The sequence below is a fragment of the Falco biarmicus genome, chromosome 9 (genome assembly GCF_023638135.1).
Source record: "Falco biarmicus isolate bFalBia1 chromosome 9, bFalBia1.pri, whole genome shotgun sequence".
NCBI classification, from domain to species: Eukaryota; Metazoa; Chordata; class Aves; order Falconiformes; family Falconidae; genus Falco; species Falco biarmicus.
The window spans coordinates 32835292-32850601 of NC_079296.1; the positions used below are offsets into that span (position 1 = coordinate 32835292).

The 15310-nt window shown below is 44.9% G+C and overlaps 1 protein-coding gene across 6 annotated transcripts in view; it reads left to right on the plus strand.

Moving 5' to 3' along the window:
- Window positions 1-14669, plus strand: part of LOC130154951 (anthrax toxin receptor 1-like) — a 195468-nt gene extending 180799 nt beyond the window's left edge. For 5 of the 6 annotated variants that reach the window (XM_056351724.1, XM_056351725.1, XM_056351727.1 and 2 more), the window contains 6 exons: window positions 47-166; window positions 1764-1826; window positions 5363-5575; window positions 7896-8507; window positions 9108-9282; window positions 14195-14669. In XM_056351724.1, coding sequence (XP_056207699.1) covers window positions 47-166; window positions 1764-1826; window positions 5363-5575; window positions 7896-8507; window positions 9108-9282; window positions 14195-14331 — 1320 coding nt within the window. In that variant the 3' untranslated portion in view covers window positions 14332-14669. The remainder of the gene's footprint in view (window positions 1-46; window positions 167-1763; window positions 1827-5362; window positions 5576-7895; window positions 8508-9107; window positions 9283-14194) is intronic. The other variant, XM_056351726.1, reaches the window with a different exon arrangement.
- Window positions 14670-15310: the final 641 nt, after the last annotated feature.

Here is a 15310-nt window from a genome sequence, read left to right on the forward strand (position 1 = left end):
TGCTTTATAGCCAATTCATGTTGACTTGTTCTGTTATTACTTTCAGAAAATAGCCGAGAAGAAAACTCTTAAGACCAGTACTGGTCCTTCCTTGGAGAGCAGTAACCTTCTAGAAAATGCTTTAAGTACCAAACAAGATGAAGCTCTGAAGGCAGTAACTACAGAGGCAAGTACTTAAATCTTATGCCTTGAACAGCATGCAAAGAGAAAGATGTATCATTTTGTTTTCAGTATGTGTCTTGAAAAGATCAAAACTAATGCCTGGATTCACTGGCTGCAGAGTGGCAATGCATGGCCAAACTTCTCTCTGGTTATCAGCAGGTGCACTGTTACTAGCAAGAAGTCTAAATGCTATTGATACAGTGTTTTATTCATTGCCCACACACTTCAAAGGACAACGCACAAGGCAGTGAAGAACTATACATCAGGTCCAGTTGAACTGAAAATGGGTTGTTGTTTATTCATTTCTGAAGTGCCAGTGTCTGTTAAGAGTGAATGTGCTCTTTAAAGTACAGGTAGGCTTTCTCAGGAAGGAGATCAAGGCATGCAACACAGATCTGTGGCTGTTGAGAATCTTATCTTGGAGACTTTATGGTGAGCAAAATGTCTCCTACTCCTGTCCTTAATCTTTCAGAACCAAGGGTCTCTGGGAGAGGCAGTCTGGATCTGATTTCAGGCTTGTGCCTCACCAGAGCTGCTTGTTGGATTTCCATCTGTAAGAGATTTGCTTTTCATTGCGGAGGGTGGGTGGTGTTTTTTCTCCCCTGGGCTGAGGAACACAAAGCAAATCTGTAGGGCTAGTAATTAGCCTGTCTTCCCTTATGGTGAAGTACTCCTTGAAGTGTAGAACCACACTTATCTTCCCTTATTTTTTGTAGCAATTGACAGCCTCGTCTAAGAATGAGCTCAGCCTGTCAAGTTCAGCTGAATACCACATGATTTAAGTGAAGAATGATCTCCTTGGACACTAGGATTCCTCTGTCATGCTATCAACACCCCAAAACCAGTGTCCAAACCTTTGCAAACCCTCAGTTACTTCAGTGTGGCTGAAGGAGCTCTGACTGCCCAATCATACCAACAGCAATACAGACTAGCTCACAGAACCATGTAGACTACAAACATGTAAAGAGCAAGCCCTAGGAAGAGCACCTCAGCTCATTATATTCATCCCTGAGTCCTACAATTGACCCATGTCTTCAGACCAAACAGCTGTTCTTGCTCTTTTAGTCTAGTCTTATTTCTGGCACTAATGGCCTGCTTTTTATAGAGGAGCACTCACTTCTCTGAAGCTGTTTTCCTTGCAGGCCGAGAGGTACATTTTTGCAGCCCCCTTGGCATCCCTATGACCCTATCATAGCCAGTCACAAAGAGAAAAGTTAGTTATATCATGATCGGGCAACATGGCTTCAGAGGGTCTTACGGGAGAGAATAAGCAAGGAGGGAGGGTAGCTGTAACAGTTTGATTTGAGTGGTGTTGTGTGACCTGGAGAAGGTGGAAGTTGGGTTACTATGGCAAAGTATAATAATTGGGTAGAAGGAGGGTGGAATGAAATGTAGTAATGAAGATGGGGCTGTGGCATGTGGGGAACTGAAGCTGAAAACTGAGTGACTGTAGCTCTGGCAGAAGAATGTGATGGTAACAAGATATCTTCAAAAGAAATTGGTAAGCAGTGAGCAGCTTTCTATAGATGTGTTAAAATGCAAACTATAATCTGGTTGATAACAATTTCTCCACTTGTTTAATCCACTGTAATTCTGTGCAGAAATTTGCAGGTCCTGTTCCAATTAAAACCAAAGAGCCCTCATCTCGGATTGGAAAGCTACAAGTAATTAACTTTATTGGCATTTTGACTTTCAAAAAAAACCAGTCTTCCTTGCCTCACTGATGGCTTTCTCTGAAACAAAATCTTCTACTTCCTTACTTTACTCTTGCAATTATTTTTTTTTTTTAGATGGGCTATTTTCTATTACTTTTTCTATATTGCATGTATAATATTATTTCCCCCTCCCATTTCAGAACTGACTCTGAGCAGCACTTTTTACTCTCTGTGGGGGCAGAGGGTGGGCTCCTCTTTGACCTGCTATTCTCAGCACTATTTTAAGTACGTTCGGAGACTCTTAGGGGTTTGGGCTTTTGGTTATGTCCCTCTCTGACATGAAATGACTAATAACTGTCTGTATCACAATATCACTTTTAATCACAGAATGATCAGGGTTGGAAGGGACCTCTGGACATCATGTAGTCCAACACCCCTGCTAACACAGGTTCACCTACAGCAGGTTGCACAGAATCCCATCCAGGCGGGTTTTGAATGTCCCCAGAGAAGGAGGCTCCACAGCCTCTCTGGGCAGCCTGTGACAGGGCTCTGTCACCCTCAAAGTGAAGACGTTCTTCCCCATATTCAGAAGGAGCTTCCCGTGTTGCAGTTTGTGCCCGCTGCCCCTTGTCCTGTCGCTGGGCACCACTGAAAAGAGCCTGGCCCCGTCCTCTTGGCACCTGCCCTCAAGATATTTGTAGACATTGACAGGTCCCCTCTCAGTCTTCTCCAGGCTGAGCAGGCCCAGCTCTCCCAGCCTTTCGTCACAAGGGAGATGCCCCGGTCCCCTCACTGCCTTTGCCCTGTGCTGGGCCCTCCCCAGTAGTTCCCTGTCTCTCTTGGACTGGGGAGCCCAGCGCTGGACACAGCACTCCAGCTGCAGCCTCCCCAGCGCAGAGCAGAGGGGCAGGATCACCTCCCTCGACCTGCTGGCCATGCTCCTCCTAATGCACCCCAGGGTCCTTCTGGCTGCCTTGGCCACCAGGGCACACTGCTGGCTCGTGGGCAACTTGCTGTCCACCAGCACTCCCACGTCCTTCTCTGCAGAGCTGCCTCCCAGCAGGCCAGCCCCAGCCCGTACCGGTGCATGGGGTTGTTCCTCCCCAGGTGCAGACCCTACACTTGCCTTTGCTGGACTTCATCAGGTTCCTCTCTGCCCGGCTCTCCAGCCTGTCCCGGTCTCACTGAACGGCAGCGCAGCCTCCTGGTGTATCAGCCACTCCTCCCAGCTCTGTGTCACCTGCAAACGCTCTGAGGGTAGCTCTGTCCCTTCATCCTGGTCACTGATGAGTAAGTTGAACAGGACTGGGCCCAGTACTGACCCCTGGGGAACACCGCTAGCTACGGGCCTCCAGCTACGCTCTGTGCTGCTGGTCACAACCCTCTGAGCTGTGACAATCAGCCAGTTCTTAGTCCACCTCACTTGTCTCCTCATCTAACCCACACTTCCTCAGTTTACGTGTGAGGATGTTATGGGAGACAGTGTCAAAAGCCTTTCTGAGGTCAAGATAGACAACATCCACTGCTGTCCCCTCATCTGCCCAGCCAGTCATTCCATCCTAGAAGGTTATCAGGTTGGTCAGGCCTTTTCTCTTTGGTAAATCCATGTTGACTGGTCCTGATGACCTTCTTCCCCTCCATATGCTTAGAGATGACCTCCAGGATGAGCTGTTCCATCACCTTTCCGGGGATGGAGATGAGGCTGACCGGCCTGTAGTTTCCTGGGTCCTCCTTCTTGCCCTTTCTGAAGACTGGAGTGACACTGGCTTTCCTCCAGTCCTCAGGTACCTCTCCTGTTCTCCACGCCCTTTCAAAGATGATGGAGAGTGGCTTGGCAATAACACCTGCCGGCTCCCTCAGCACTCAGGGGTGCATCCCATCGGGCCCCATGGATTTGTGGGTGTCAGGTTTGCTCAAGTGATCTCAAAATGATCCTCCTTGACCAAGGGAAAGTCTGTCTTTCTCCAGGCTTCTTCTCTTGCCTCCAGGGTCTGGGAAACCAGAGGGCCAGCCTCAGCAGCGAGGACTGAAGCAAAGGCAGCATTCAGTAACTCCACCTCCTCTGTGTCCTTTGTCCCCAGGGCACCCACCTCATTCAGCAGCAGGCCCACGTTTTCCCAAGTCATCATTTTCCTGCTGATGTATTTGAAGAAACCCTTCTTGTTGTCCTTGACCTCCCTCACCAGATTTAATTCCAAATGGACATTCCTAAAAAGTACATGGTCACCCATGACAGCATTCCAGTGATGTGGGCTACCCCAGCATGTCCCCATAACTGCAATGAGATCATGGCCCTGCCACCGCACACTGCTCTGTCATTCTTCCTGTGTATTCCCCGTGCTGCGTGCGTGGGTGTACAGGCACTTCAGAGCACACAGGTTTCCCAGGAGGGCTGCAAGAGGATCCACCATGGCCACGCACACCCTTGAGGTGGCTGGCCTTCTGTACCCATCTTGGGAGGCAGCAAGGGAACATGCATCGCTGCTCTGGTTGGCCTGGCTTATTCCCCAGTTGGATGTGATGGTGTGAGCATTGCCACCTTGGACCCCAACCCACACCAAGTCCTTCAGTTTAAAGCCCATCCCACCAAGCTGTCCAGTCTGCTGCCAAAGATTCCCTTGCTGCTTCTAGACAGATGGGTCCCATCCCACCCTAACAGGGTCTAGTCAAAGAATGTCGCATTGTTGCAGAAGCCAAATCCCTCATGACAGCACCAGCTGTGAAGCCATAAGTTGGTGTGCAGTATAAATCTATTTCTGGCTGCACCCTTTCCTCTTACTGGTAAAATGTAAGAGAAAATGACTTGGGCACCAAAATGTTTCACCTGTGGCCCCAGGGTTTTATAATCTTCCTTGATTCTGCCCAGGTTCTGGCTTGCAGTGTCATTTGTGCCCATGTGAAAGAGTACGGGAGGATAGCAGGCCGTGCTCTTGACAAGTTGTAGTACCCTCTTTGGACCTTGGCTCCTGGAAGGCAGCATACCTCTTGTGACTCCCTGTCAGGCCAGCAGATGGGTATCTTGGTGCCCCCTAACAGAGAGTCACCCACTACAAGCAGAAGTTTCTATTTACAGGAGTCAGTGTGTACTGCTGGAACAGTGTCTCCACACAGACCTTGCTCGTGGGTGTCTATAGCTGCTAAAGCTTCCTGTCTGTTCCTGGTTGTAATGCGGGAGAGTGGAAACTAAAGCAGAGTCCTACTTTTGTGGGAACGATGTCAGAATGTGGGAATTAATGTCAGAACCATTGTTGTCCTCAGAAAGGATACTGAGCTACATAGGCGTCTAGTTCAACATAACGTAGCCATGCTGTTCCTGAAGCTCTTACACAGAATAAGTGTTGAGCCCTCCACAGGCTTAGTGAGACAGAGGATGTGGGTGATGCAGAAGTGCATAGGTGTAAGAAAGGCCAGGCACTTGTAGAAGTAGAACTTGAATGCCCACATATGCTAGTGCTTGCTCATTCTCTGGGGCCATGCTTGCACTTAAAGAGTTATTAATGTGATCTCTTCTTGTGTGTATGCTTTTGTTTTCTATTGTTTTATAGGCTAATTTAGCTATTAACCCTGCAGCCTTACTACCTGGTGCAATGCCCAAGGTCTCTAATGTGAAGTCCCCCTTACCAGTTCTGGATACTCCTTTACACGAGCCCAAGGATGTACAGAACAGCGAAGCCTTCTCTGCTTCAGGAAACAACGAAGAACTAGGTGTTAGCTTTGATCAGCCTATGCAAGCGGATACTTTGCACAGTGCCAATAAGGTAACCTTGGTATTTAGGAAAATGGAAAGGGGGATTAAAACCACAGTCTGTCCTCATGCTGGAATTTGTGTTTTGGTATGCATGTTCTGCTAAGCGTGGCCTATCTGAATCTAAATGGAGGTATGAAAATCTCATCTCCTCTCTCTTCAGTGGACCACTGAAGAGAAAGTCAAGCCTCCTACATTCTTAGCTCTATAAGGGCCTTATGCATATGCTTAATTCTGTGCCTTTTTAAGGTACACATGTACGTTCCCCAAATACAGTGTTTTTCTCTATAGGTTAAAGGTACTTTATAGCATAACATCTTGTCCTGATGTCCCAGGAGATGCCAACCTGAAAACCATAAAAAAGGCGTCTCTCTAAATTAAGTACAAAGCATGTTATGGACAGTTGCTGTGGCAAGATATCAAGAACGCATTAGTGCTGTAGCTTGACCTTTACCTCCTCAGTGGATAAAAGTGTCATGTTATCCTGAACTTTCAATATCAATTCTTTTTCAAATAAAAACTGTTTTTAATGAAAAATCCCACAGAAAACAACAAAGTGTTACAGCTTTTGATATGGTAGATCTCTGCCTCCTGAGTCACTTATTTTTGTTTATACCTTTTACTTTATGGACTGAAAAAGGCATATTCTAATTAAAGATTTAGGGGTTCTTAAAAAAAAAAAAAAAAAAAAAAAAAAGCAAGCTTGAACCATGTAGTTAAGATTTGGTCTGGTTGCTTTTGATTTTATAAATCTCGGGTTTCCTGACAGCAGCTGTTTGAATAAGATAACTCAGTATCCTAACTTTGATTCTTTCCTTCCTTAATGCTGCTGGGACTGTTAATTACTCGATGAGTAGCAGAGATGACTTGGGAAGGTGCAGCAGCTGTCACCAGAATAGCTGACATGACCCCTTAGTGTCAAATGGCTTTAAAGCTTGTACATCAAACTAATGCGTTACCATGTAGGCATAGTTGTTTCTAATACCAGCATGTCCTGCACAACAGACAAACACCTCTATCGTGATACTTTTAAATAGATAAGCTTGCAGAAGAGTAGATCTCACATAGCTGCGTATGGTAAACCTCAAATGTTGACTTTAGCATAGTGATGATGCATGTTTGTTTACAGAATTAATCTGAGAGGTATCTCAGTAGCTATACAGTAATTTTTTTTGTGGCTCTGGTTACATGCTTTACTTCTGGTATGTGATTCTTCAGCCTTTCAAGTTTGAGTTTAAGCTGTGAATGTATGCAGCCAAATGCATTTTTTTCCAAAGGGTTGAACAAAGCAACCTATCCACCATTCTGGCTATCCTTTCAAACAACAGTGCATGGAGCAGGGGTCAGATTTTTTCAAGTGCATCTCCCATCATCATTTTTGTGGTTTTCAGCCATGCTCTGATTAAAACAGCCCCACACTCTGAAGGCACATGTGTTTCTGCAATGATTCTGACAAAAGCACGTGGCTCCTTTAAGCTGTGTTACAGCATATCCATCCAGATTGTCTTTCTACTCCAACACTGCAATTAACAAAAGGGAAGAGGAGGCTGTACTGGTCTGTTTCCCTACCTATGTGAATACTCCTGTCCATATGTGATATGGTAGAGGCTATAATGGAAGCTTGCAGGGGGGCTTCTTTCAAAGCAGCGGAAGAATGAACTGCAGAAGGCTATACATAAAATGAAATTAAATGGAAAACATAATTAGTCATGGCTTGGACAGACTAACTGCGCAGAAGCCCCTGGATTAGCAAGCTGTCTGACTAAGGTATTACCTAAAGCCGAGGGGCTAGAGTGGCTTGCTGACCTTTATTGTGAGACTCTACATGCAAGTACTGTTGCTTTTGTACCACAATTCCACCTGCTGCGGAATGAACAGGGGGCAGCAAATCAAAAGCACTGGGTTATTTTTCTGAACTTTGCTGCAAACTACTCCGAGCTTAAATGTCCCACTTGTCTGTCTTTCCTCTTTCTGAAAAATGGGGAGAATGGATGATGCTAAGCAGCTGATGATGAATGGTTCCTGTTATTTCTCCTTATGACATAAATCAGTGTTGTCTCAGCATTCCTTGCTGAAGATTCCCAACTGAGCATTTGTTTAAACGTACATGTAGCTGTTTAAGTAACTTAAACCAGAGCTGTGAGCAGAACTTGCACATAATTGAGTTTTAGTGTGATGTGTGTTAGTGAAATGGGTGATGCGTGTTAACTGCAGTGTTGTGAAAGCAAAGTGCTAGGAGGAAACAACAGGAATCCTAACCTGTCTTCTGTGCAGTGTGGATGGTTCTTTTTCCTTCTGTATAACCCTACTCTGCTTTTACTCCTTTCTTGCAGACCAGGATCAAGGTTACAGGAAAACGAAGACCTCCTAGCAGAATGGCCCGCCGTCTAGCTGCCCAAGAGTCTGAAGAGGGTGAAGAGATAGACAGTTCTAAAGAATCACAGTTCTCTCTACCAAAACAGATGTCAGCAGTAGTGAACATAAAGGAGCCTCTTAGTACTGAAGCAGACTCCAAGGAAAATGGCTTTCTCTCTGGCGTGTCACTACCAGCTCATGGCAGTGTTTTGTATGCTGGGACAAACAAACTCCTTCCTCCAGAATCCATGGACCAAGGGGATGATCTGTTTGAATCAGAAGACTTTTTTGCAAGCAGCTCAGCATCCAAACCAGCTGCACAATCAAAGTTAAAGGAGGGAATGCCAGACAGCGTAGCTAACAAACTCATCAAGGGCAGGGAAAAAAAGTCTGATCTGTCTGTTCTGGGCGATCAGGACAGCAATGATCTCTTCCAGCCTGTACAGCAAAAATCTTCAACAAAAAGCAGCCCTATACCTTTTCTGGAGGAAGAAGAAGACTCTCTCTTCACCTGTCAGAAAACTGGAAAAAAGGATTTGAAATCTGTTGTCCGGCAAGCTGTTGACCCTAGTGCCCAAGATATCTTTGAGGTAATGGTTGAGCCTGCCAACTTGGCCTTCTTGATCCCCTGGGCCTTACGCAGACCCCTTTACTTAAACACAAACTTATTGGAGGCTGCTGAATAAGATGGGGTGTGCAGGATAGGTAGGGAAGTAAACTGCCAATCATGCTCTATTACTGGGCAATAGAAACCCCATCTTTGGTTGTTCACCCCCTTAATAGCAAGAGTGGATGAAAAGGTGGAGCCTTAACACAGAGTAGGCATGTCACTTACTGTGCTGTGACAACATACCTATGATTATCAGAGTAGTAAAGTATTTGGATATTAGCAGTCTGTTCAGCGGACAGCAGCTCAAATAACTCTCTTAAAAATATTTTTTTTTAAAAAAAGGAATAAAGTTGTCAGTCTGGGCAGCTGATGGAAGCATCTGTGTGCTGTGCTTGACCTGTGCATAATCCCACATTATGGCACTTCTGCCAGGTCCTCCATGAGAAGGGACTCAAACTTCTCAGGTTTGAGAAGTGCAAGGCTGTCAGTTGAATTTAACATCTCAGTTGTTGCGTACGAATCGTGACTATTCTCTTGAAGTGTGTTGTGTATTGATGATCTCTCTGTGCTTTGCTCCAAGGATGATATATTTGCTACTGAGGCAATTAAACCAATGAACAAAGCAAAAGAGAAAATGCCAGAGACTAACCTGTTCGATGATAACATTGATATTTTTGCGGATCTCACCGTAAAACCGAAAGAAAAGAAGACCAAGAAAAAGGTGGAACAAAAATCTATATTTGATGATGATATGGGTGAGTGTCTAATGACTTGCTGCTAATCTCATAATACTGTCCTGAGTTGCATTCATTGAAGATGTTTTAGAACCCTTTGCTTTCTTTTAACTTTTCAACTGCTCTGAAATCCCTGGTCATCTTTGGATTTTAACCTTGGATGTGAACTTCTTAGATTTGTAGAACTAGCACAGCATTTACATGGTTTAGTAGAGTGTATTAAATTCTGAGAGAAGAAATAGTTTAATTCCTATAGGGATTTTCTCACCTGTGGGAATGAGAAAAATTTTTGTCTGGAGTAAGAGATTAATCTCATGTTGTTATGGCTCTGAGATACATTCTGCATTTCAGTCTACACAGCTTTTTGTATTGTACCTTTAGGTGAATCATTGATATGAAGAAGTTAGCATCTCTTCCTGCCCCACCTTCACTGTCATGTTGACGGCCTTGGAGCCTGTAAGATTTTGTTTACATCCAAGTATACCCAGAACAATTTACAAATACTACACCTGAGAACAAAAGTTTATCTTGTATAATTTGTTGAAAAAGCAGCATATAGCAATTTGAAATGATGCAAAGCATGCTCTTTTCCTGTTCTTCATCAGTGGAGGTATTGAAAGTCGTTTGATCTCCACCTGTGTCTGTCTGTTCTCAGGCTCTTCATGTTTATAGCTCTTCTTTGGGATTGCAAGTATTTCTTTTCCTCTAAGACAAAAATTCCCTTCTCTAGCTTTGATTCTTGTCAGTCTTCGTTCTTTCCAACCTATTCAAATTGAATCTGACTTATCACTGTTTTGCTTGGACTGCTGTTAAGCATTCCAGCCTGATGGAATGACCTGGTTGAAGTCTGTAAATGTGTTAGAAACCTTACCGGAGAATGAACATCTCAAGATTTCAAAACTTTCTCAACTGATATAAAAAAATAAGACTTAAATGTTTGCAGGCAAAGTATTTGAAATAATGTATTGGATGATTAAAATATCTTATTTTAATAATTTACATTTTTTCATGTAGCCTGTAGCAAACAAAAGAATTTCCCAAAGAGCTACCCCTTCCAAATATTTCAGCACAAAACCCCAGACCTCATGTTGAATAAAACAGTTGTAGAGTGCCACTTGAAAATATCGTTGAAAATTAGCCACAACAGAACCTGTCATTTGCACTTCCACTTTTAACATCTACTCTGGTGCTAGAGCTTGTTGTTTTATGTCACACATCTGATTTGTGATACCTACAGCACCCTGTATCTGATAGACTTCATCTACCTCTGGAGTGTTGATTGTTCTGTGGTGCAATCATAGGTGTGCAGCTTCTTAGTGCCTAAAGCAACGGAGCTCCAGAACACCAACAGGAGTGTAGGGAGGATGCCTGAAGGTGGAGGATGCCCTGCTGGCAGTAGAGCAGTAGAACTGGCATTTGCCTATGCTTCAGGTTAAGGGTCGCCTTAAGTGATCATAATAGGACTTTATCAGGGCTGTATACTGTTGTCTTAGGACATCCTTTCTGCTGTAAATAAAACAGTAAGTGGGTGCGGTCTTGGGGGAGTGGAGGCTGCAGGCTGCTTTCCCTTGTCCTACCACAGCTTCTAGACACTACTGTATTTGTGTTAGGCATGTGGTGGCAGCATTAGAAAAAAACCTTTAGCTAGGTCTTTATCCTAGCCTCCTCAGCGACCGTACAGCTGATGACACAAACATCTTGGTCACCTCTGCCTGTCTGCAAAATGGTGACCGAGCTTTGACAAATACTGTTCTCCATGGCCAAAACTTTCCTATTCTTTAAGCCTTGTTATAAACTGGGAGTGATACCTCTACTGCTTATGGCACTGTACTGCTCTGCTGAAGATAATCCATGTGGTAGCTTCTTGCTTTGGAGTGATGCCAGTAGGGGATTACTCTGTTTTACTGCCTTTCTAAACTGCTGTTGTGATGAAATGTTGTACTGGATTATTCCTGTGTAATCCCTATGATCAGCACAGTAGCAGACACGTGCTGGAGTGGAAGAAGTAGTGAGAAGAGAAAGGCAAGCATGTTGTGATAAGCCACTTCGTGCTTAGCCTCTGCTCAAGGTTAGGATATATGGTGAAGGGTGAAATACTAGTTTTTATAGTCAGGACTAGTAAATGGCTATTAACCTCTGTATAAGACCTGTGTTTTCTTAATAGGGATTCAAGACTAGTTATGTGCTACTTATACAGGCCTTGTGAATCACTAATGAGCCATATATTTCAGCCTTGCAAATGTATTCTTTTATTCCTTCATAGTCCAACTGCATAATCTGAGTATCCTGAAGTTAAAACCTCGATGTTCTTCCTGTGAAGAGTCTTCTCTTCCTATGAAGAGATACACTGTGTGTGTGCCCAGGAAGCCTCAGGGCAACACTTGAGCACGTGTATGGTAGCAGCTCTTTCTCTTTCTGTGAGCACAGTCCTAAACTAGTTACACTTCACACTAGTTACAGCAAGAAGTGCAGGTCTGTGAGCTCTGCTGCTGGTACAGGGTATCCAGGTTGGAGGGTTTAATTTCTACCTGTTGTTATCCTTCAGGGGAGGGCTCTGTCTTAATAGCAACATGATATTTTTCCACTTCATGGTTCTAGTTATTCATAACAAAAATGCTTGTATTGAGGAAGGTGGTGAGAGATCTTGATTCAGGAGTGTAGACATACTTTTTGAATATTCAGCAGGATGGAGGTTGTAGCTCTCTGCCTCATTGCATCTTAGCTGTGCTCTGTTCTCAAGTGATTTATGCTGTGTTCTTCACTGAGCTGTAGATTAAAGACTGATGACTAGTGGATGTTGCATAGCAAGTGCCATCTTTTCCTCTTCGGATTTATTCTTTTTGCAACAGCCCCACAGCCCTTGGATCTTTCAGGTTCCTCAGGTACTAACAATCTAGATAAGAACGTTATCCGGGTGTTATGAAGGATGTTATCTGGCACTTGCACAATGGAATTTCATAGAATCATAGAGTCATTTAGGAAAACACCTTTGAGATCATCAAGTCTAACCTGTTAACCCAGCATTGCCAAGTCCAGCAGTAAACCATGTCCCTAAGCACTGCATCTACGCATTTTTTAAAAACCTCCAAGGATGGTGATTCCACTACATCCCTGGGCAGCCTGTTCCAATGCTTGATCACCCTTTCAGCAAAGAAATTTTTCCTGATATATAATGCAAATGTCCCCAGGGGTAACTTGAGGCCATTTCCTCCTGTCTGTCCCTTGTTATCTGGGAGAAGAGACTGACCCCCCCCCCCTGCCTACAGCCCCTTTCAGGTAGCTCCTGGGTATAACTCCATCTACTATCACTCTTTGGGCTCAGCTGTCCAGCCAGCTTTTTACCCAGCACAGAGCACACCTGTCCAAGCCATGAGCAGCCAGTTTCTCCAGGAGAATGCTGTGGGAGATGGTGTCAAAGGCTTTACTAAGGTCCCGGTAGACAACATCCACAGCCTTTCCCTCATCCCCTAGGCAGGTCATCGTGTTGTAGAAGGAGATCAGGTTCGTCAAGCAGGACCTGCCTTTCACAAACCCATCCTGGCTGGGCCTGATCCCTCAGTTGTCCTGCATGTGCCACGTGATGATGCTCAGAACAATCTGCTCCATCACCTTCCCTAGCACCGAGGTCAGGCTGACAGGCCTGTAGTTCCCCAGATCCTCTTTCCTGCCCTTTCTGTAGATGGGTGTCACATTGGCTAATGTCCAGTCTTGCGGGACCTCCCCAGTTAGCCAGGACTGTTGATAAATGATGGAGAGCGGCTTGGTGAGCTCCTCTGCCAGCTCCCTCAGTGTCCTCGGGCAGATCCCGTCTGGCCCCCTACACTTGTGCCCATTTAAGTGGAGCAGCAGGTCACTGACCGTTTCCTCCTGGACTGTGGGGACTTCATTGTGCTCCTCCTCATCCCCATCTTCCAGCTCAGGAGGCTGAGTTCCCAGAGGGAAGCTGGTCTTACTATTGAGGACTGAGGCACAGAAAGTGTGAAGTACCTCAGCCTTTTCCTCGTCTTTTGTGGCAGTGTTCCCTGCTGCATCCAAAGCAGCCGGCCTGAGCTCTAGCTGGGCTTTCGCCTCTCTGATCTGCGCCCTGCATAACCTCACAACATCCTTAGAGTCCTCCAGAGGGGCCTGCCCCTTCCTCCAAAGGTGGCAGACTCTCCTTTCTCCCTGAGTTCCAGCCAAAGCCCTGTCCAGCCAGGCCAGCCGGCAGTGTCTTTGGGCACATGGGGACAGCCTGCTCCTGCGCCTTTAAGACTTCCCTCTTGAAGAATGCCCAGCCTGCCTGGGCCCCTTGGCCCTTCAGAACTATCTCCCAAGGAACTCTGTCAACCAGGCTGTTAAGCAGGCCAAAGCTGGCCCTCTGGAAGGCCAAGGTAGCGGTTCTGCAGATCCCCCTCCTTACTTCTCTGAGAGCTGAAAACTCTTGTAATCTCGTGATCGCTATGCCCAAGATGTCCTCTGACCACTGCACCACCCACCAGTCCTTCCCCGTCTGTTAACAGCAGGTCCAGTGGGGCATCTCCCCTGCCGGCTCACTGCCCAGCTGTGTCAGGAAGTTATCTTCCACACGCTCCAGGAACCTCCTAGGCTGTTTCCTCTCCTCTGTGTTGTGTTTCCAGCAGACATTTATTGTGGAGGTTTAATTTACTAGTACTTCTCAAATGTCTGTGAGAGCTGAACATGTTATAAAATACAAGGATTATGCTGCTCTACTGAGAAGAAAAAAAATACTTAATTTGACTTACAGCTATCAGCTCCCACGTATGTCCTTACAAATGCATCTAGAATCGCAAGCAGCAGGAAAGCATTTGTTTATCACAGAATGTCCTTGGCAGTCACTGCTGTGTGCTGGAGACTCTTAATGTACAATGTTACTTCTGTTTGGCAGTCACTTCACATTAAAATCTATCTTTTTTTTTTTTTTTTTTTCCTTTAGATGACATCTTTTCTAGCAGCCAGGTCAAGATACCCACTCCCAAAAGCAGATCTTCCCAAGCAGGCTCAGAAGCAAAATCTGAAAGCAAGACACTGAGCACATTTGATGACCCACTGAATGCCTTTGGAGGCCAGTAGCAAAGGCGAGCGTGTTACAGAGAGGAAGCCTTCCTTTTGCCCTGTCCAGTACTAATGCTGTGGATTCTCTAATCCGTTACAGCTGAAATGAGATGGCTGTGGATATTTAAAGATTACCCATTTAAAATGGTTAGTATTATCTTGTCTAATTGTGCTAAATGATATATTTTTTAAAAAAGACAGTAACCTCCTGCTATCTTGTTTCCATGGTGCCCAGATGAATATAGCCTGTGCAATACATGCAATGAAGTAATCTGTTATACAAAGTATAGTTTGTTTTATTGAACAGATCTATAGAGAAAATAATTGATAAATAGTAAACGGAGTTTGTTAAACCAGATCTGTCTGTGTTACTTTCCTCTTTAATGCTTGCTAAGTGACACCTGCATCATGACTTGAAAACAACCAAAACCACTATCATGCCTTGTCTGGGTCAGCTCCAGTCTACAGAGCAATATTAGGCTAAGGCTGGGTTCTGTTATCAGGTACAGCTTCTCCTCTTATGTAATCAAGCAGTTAACAAATCTTAGCACAGGGCTTGACACCAAGTAGAGACACAAGGTATTTCATATTGGGAGCTAATGTGGTCTATAAAAATAACAGTAGTTAACACTTCTGTGCCAGAAACAGTGTGCTACAGATGAGCCCTAGCACTCCATGAAAACAACAGAAACCTAACATTGTCTTCTGTTCAAATTGTAAGCCATTAAATGAGGGTTTTCACCTGCCTGGATTTACCAAAGTTTTGCAAATAATGCTTTCCGAGAAGTCTGTCTGTACTGAGCATGCTTGATCACTTCAAGGTTAAGAAGCCTGTGTGCATACCTTGGTGCAGAGACTTGCCTGTGCGGAAAGGCTTGCTGTGTGCCTCCCTTTCTTACCCCTAACACACTGTAGGCTGTTTACAGAAGGTTGTTATTCTGTGGCATCCCTTTAAACTGATGCATTTGGCTTAACCTTCTTGCTTCCTGTATTTTAT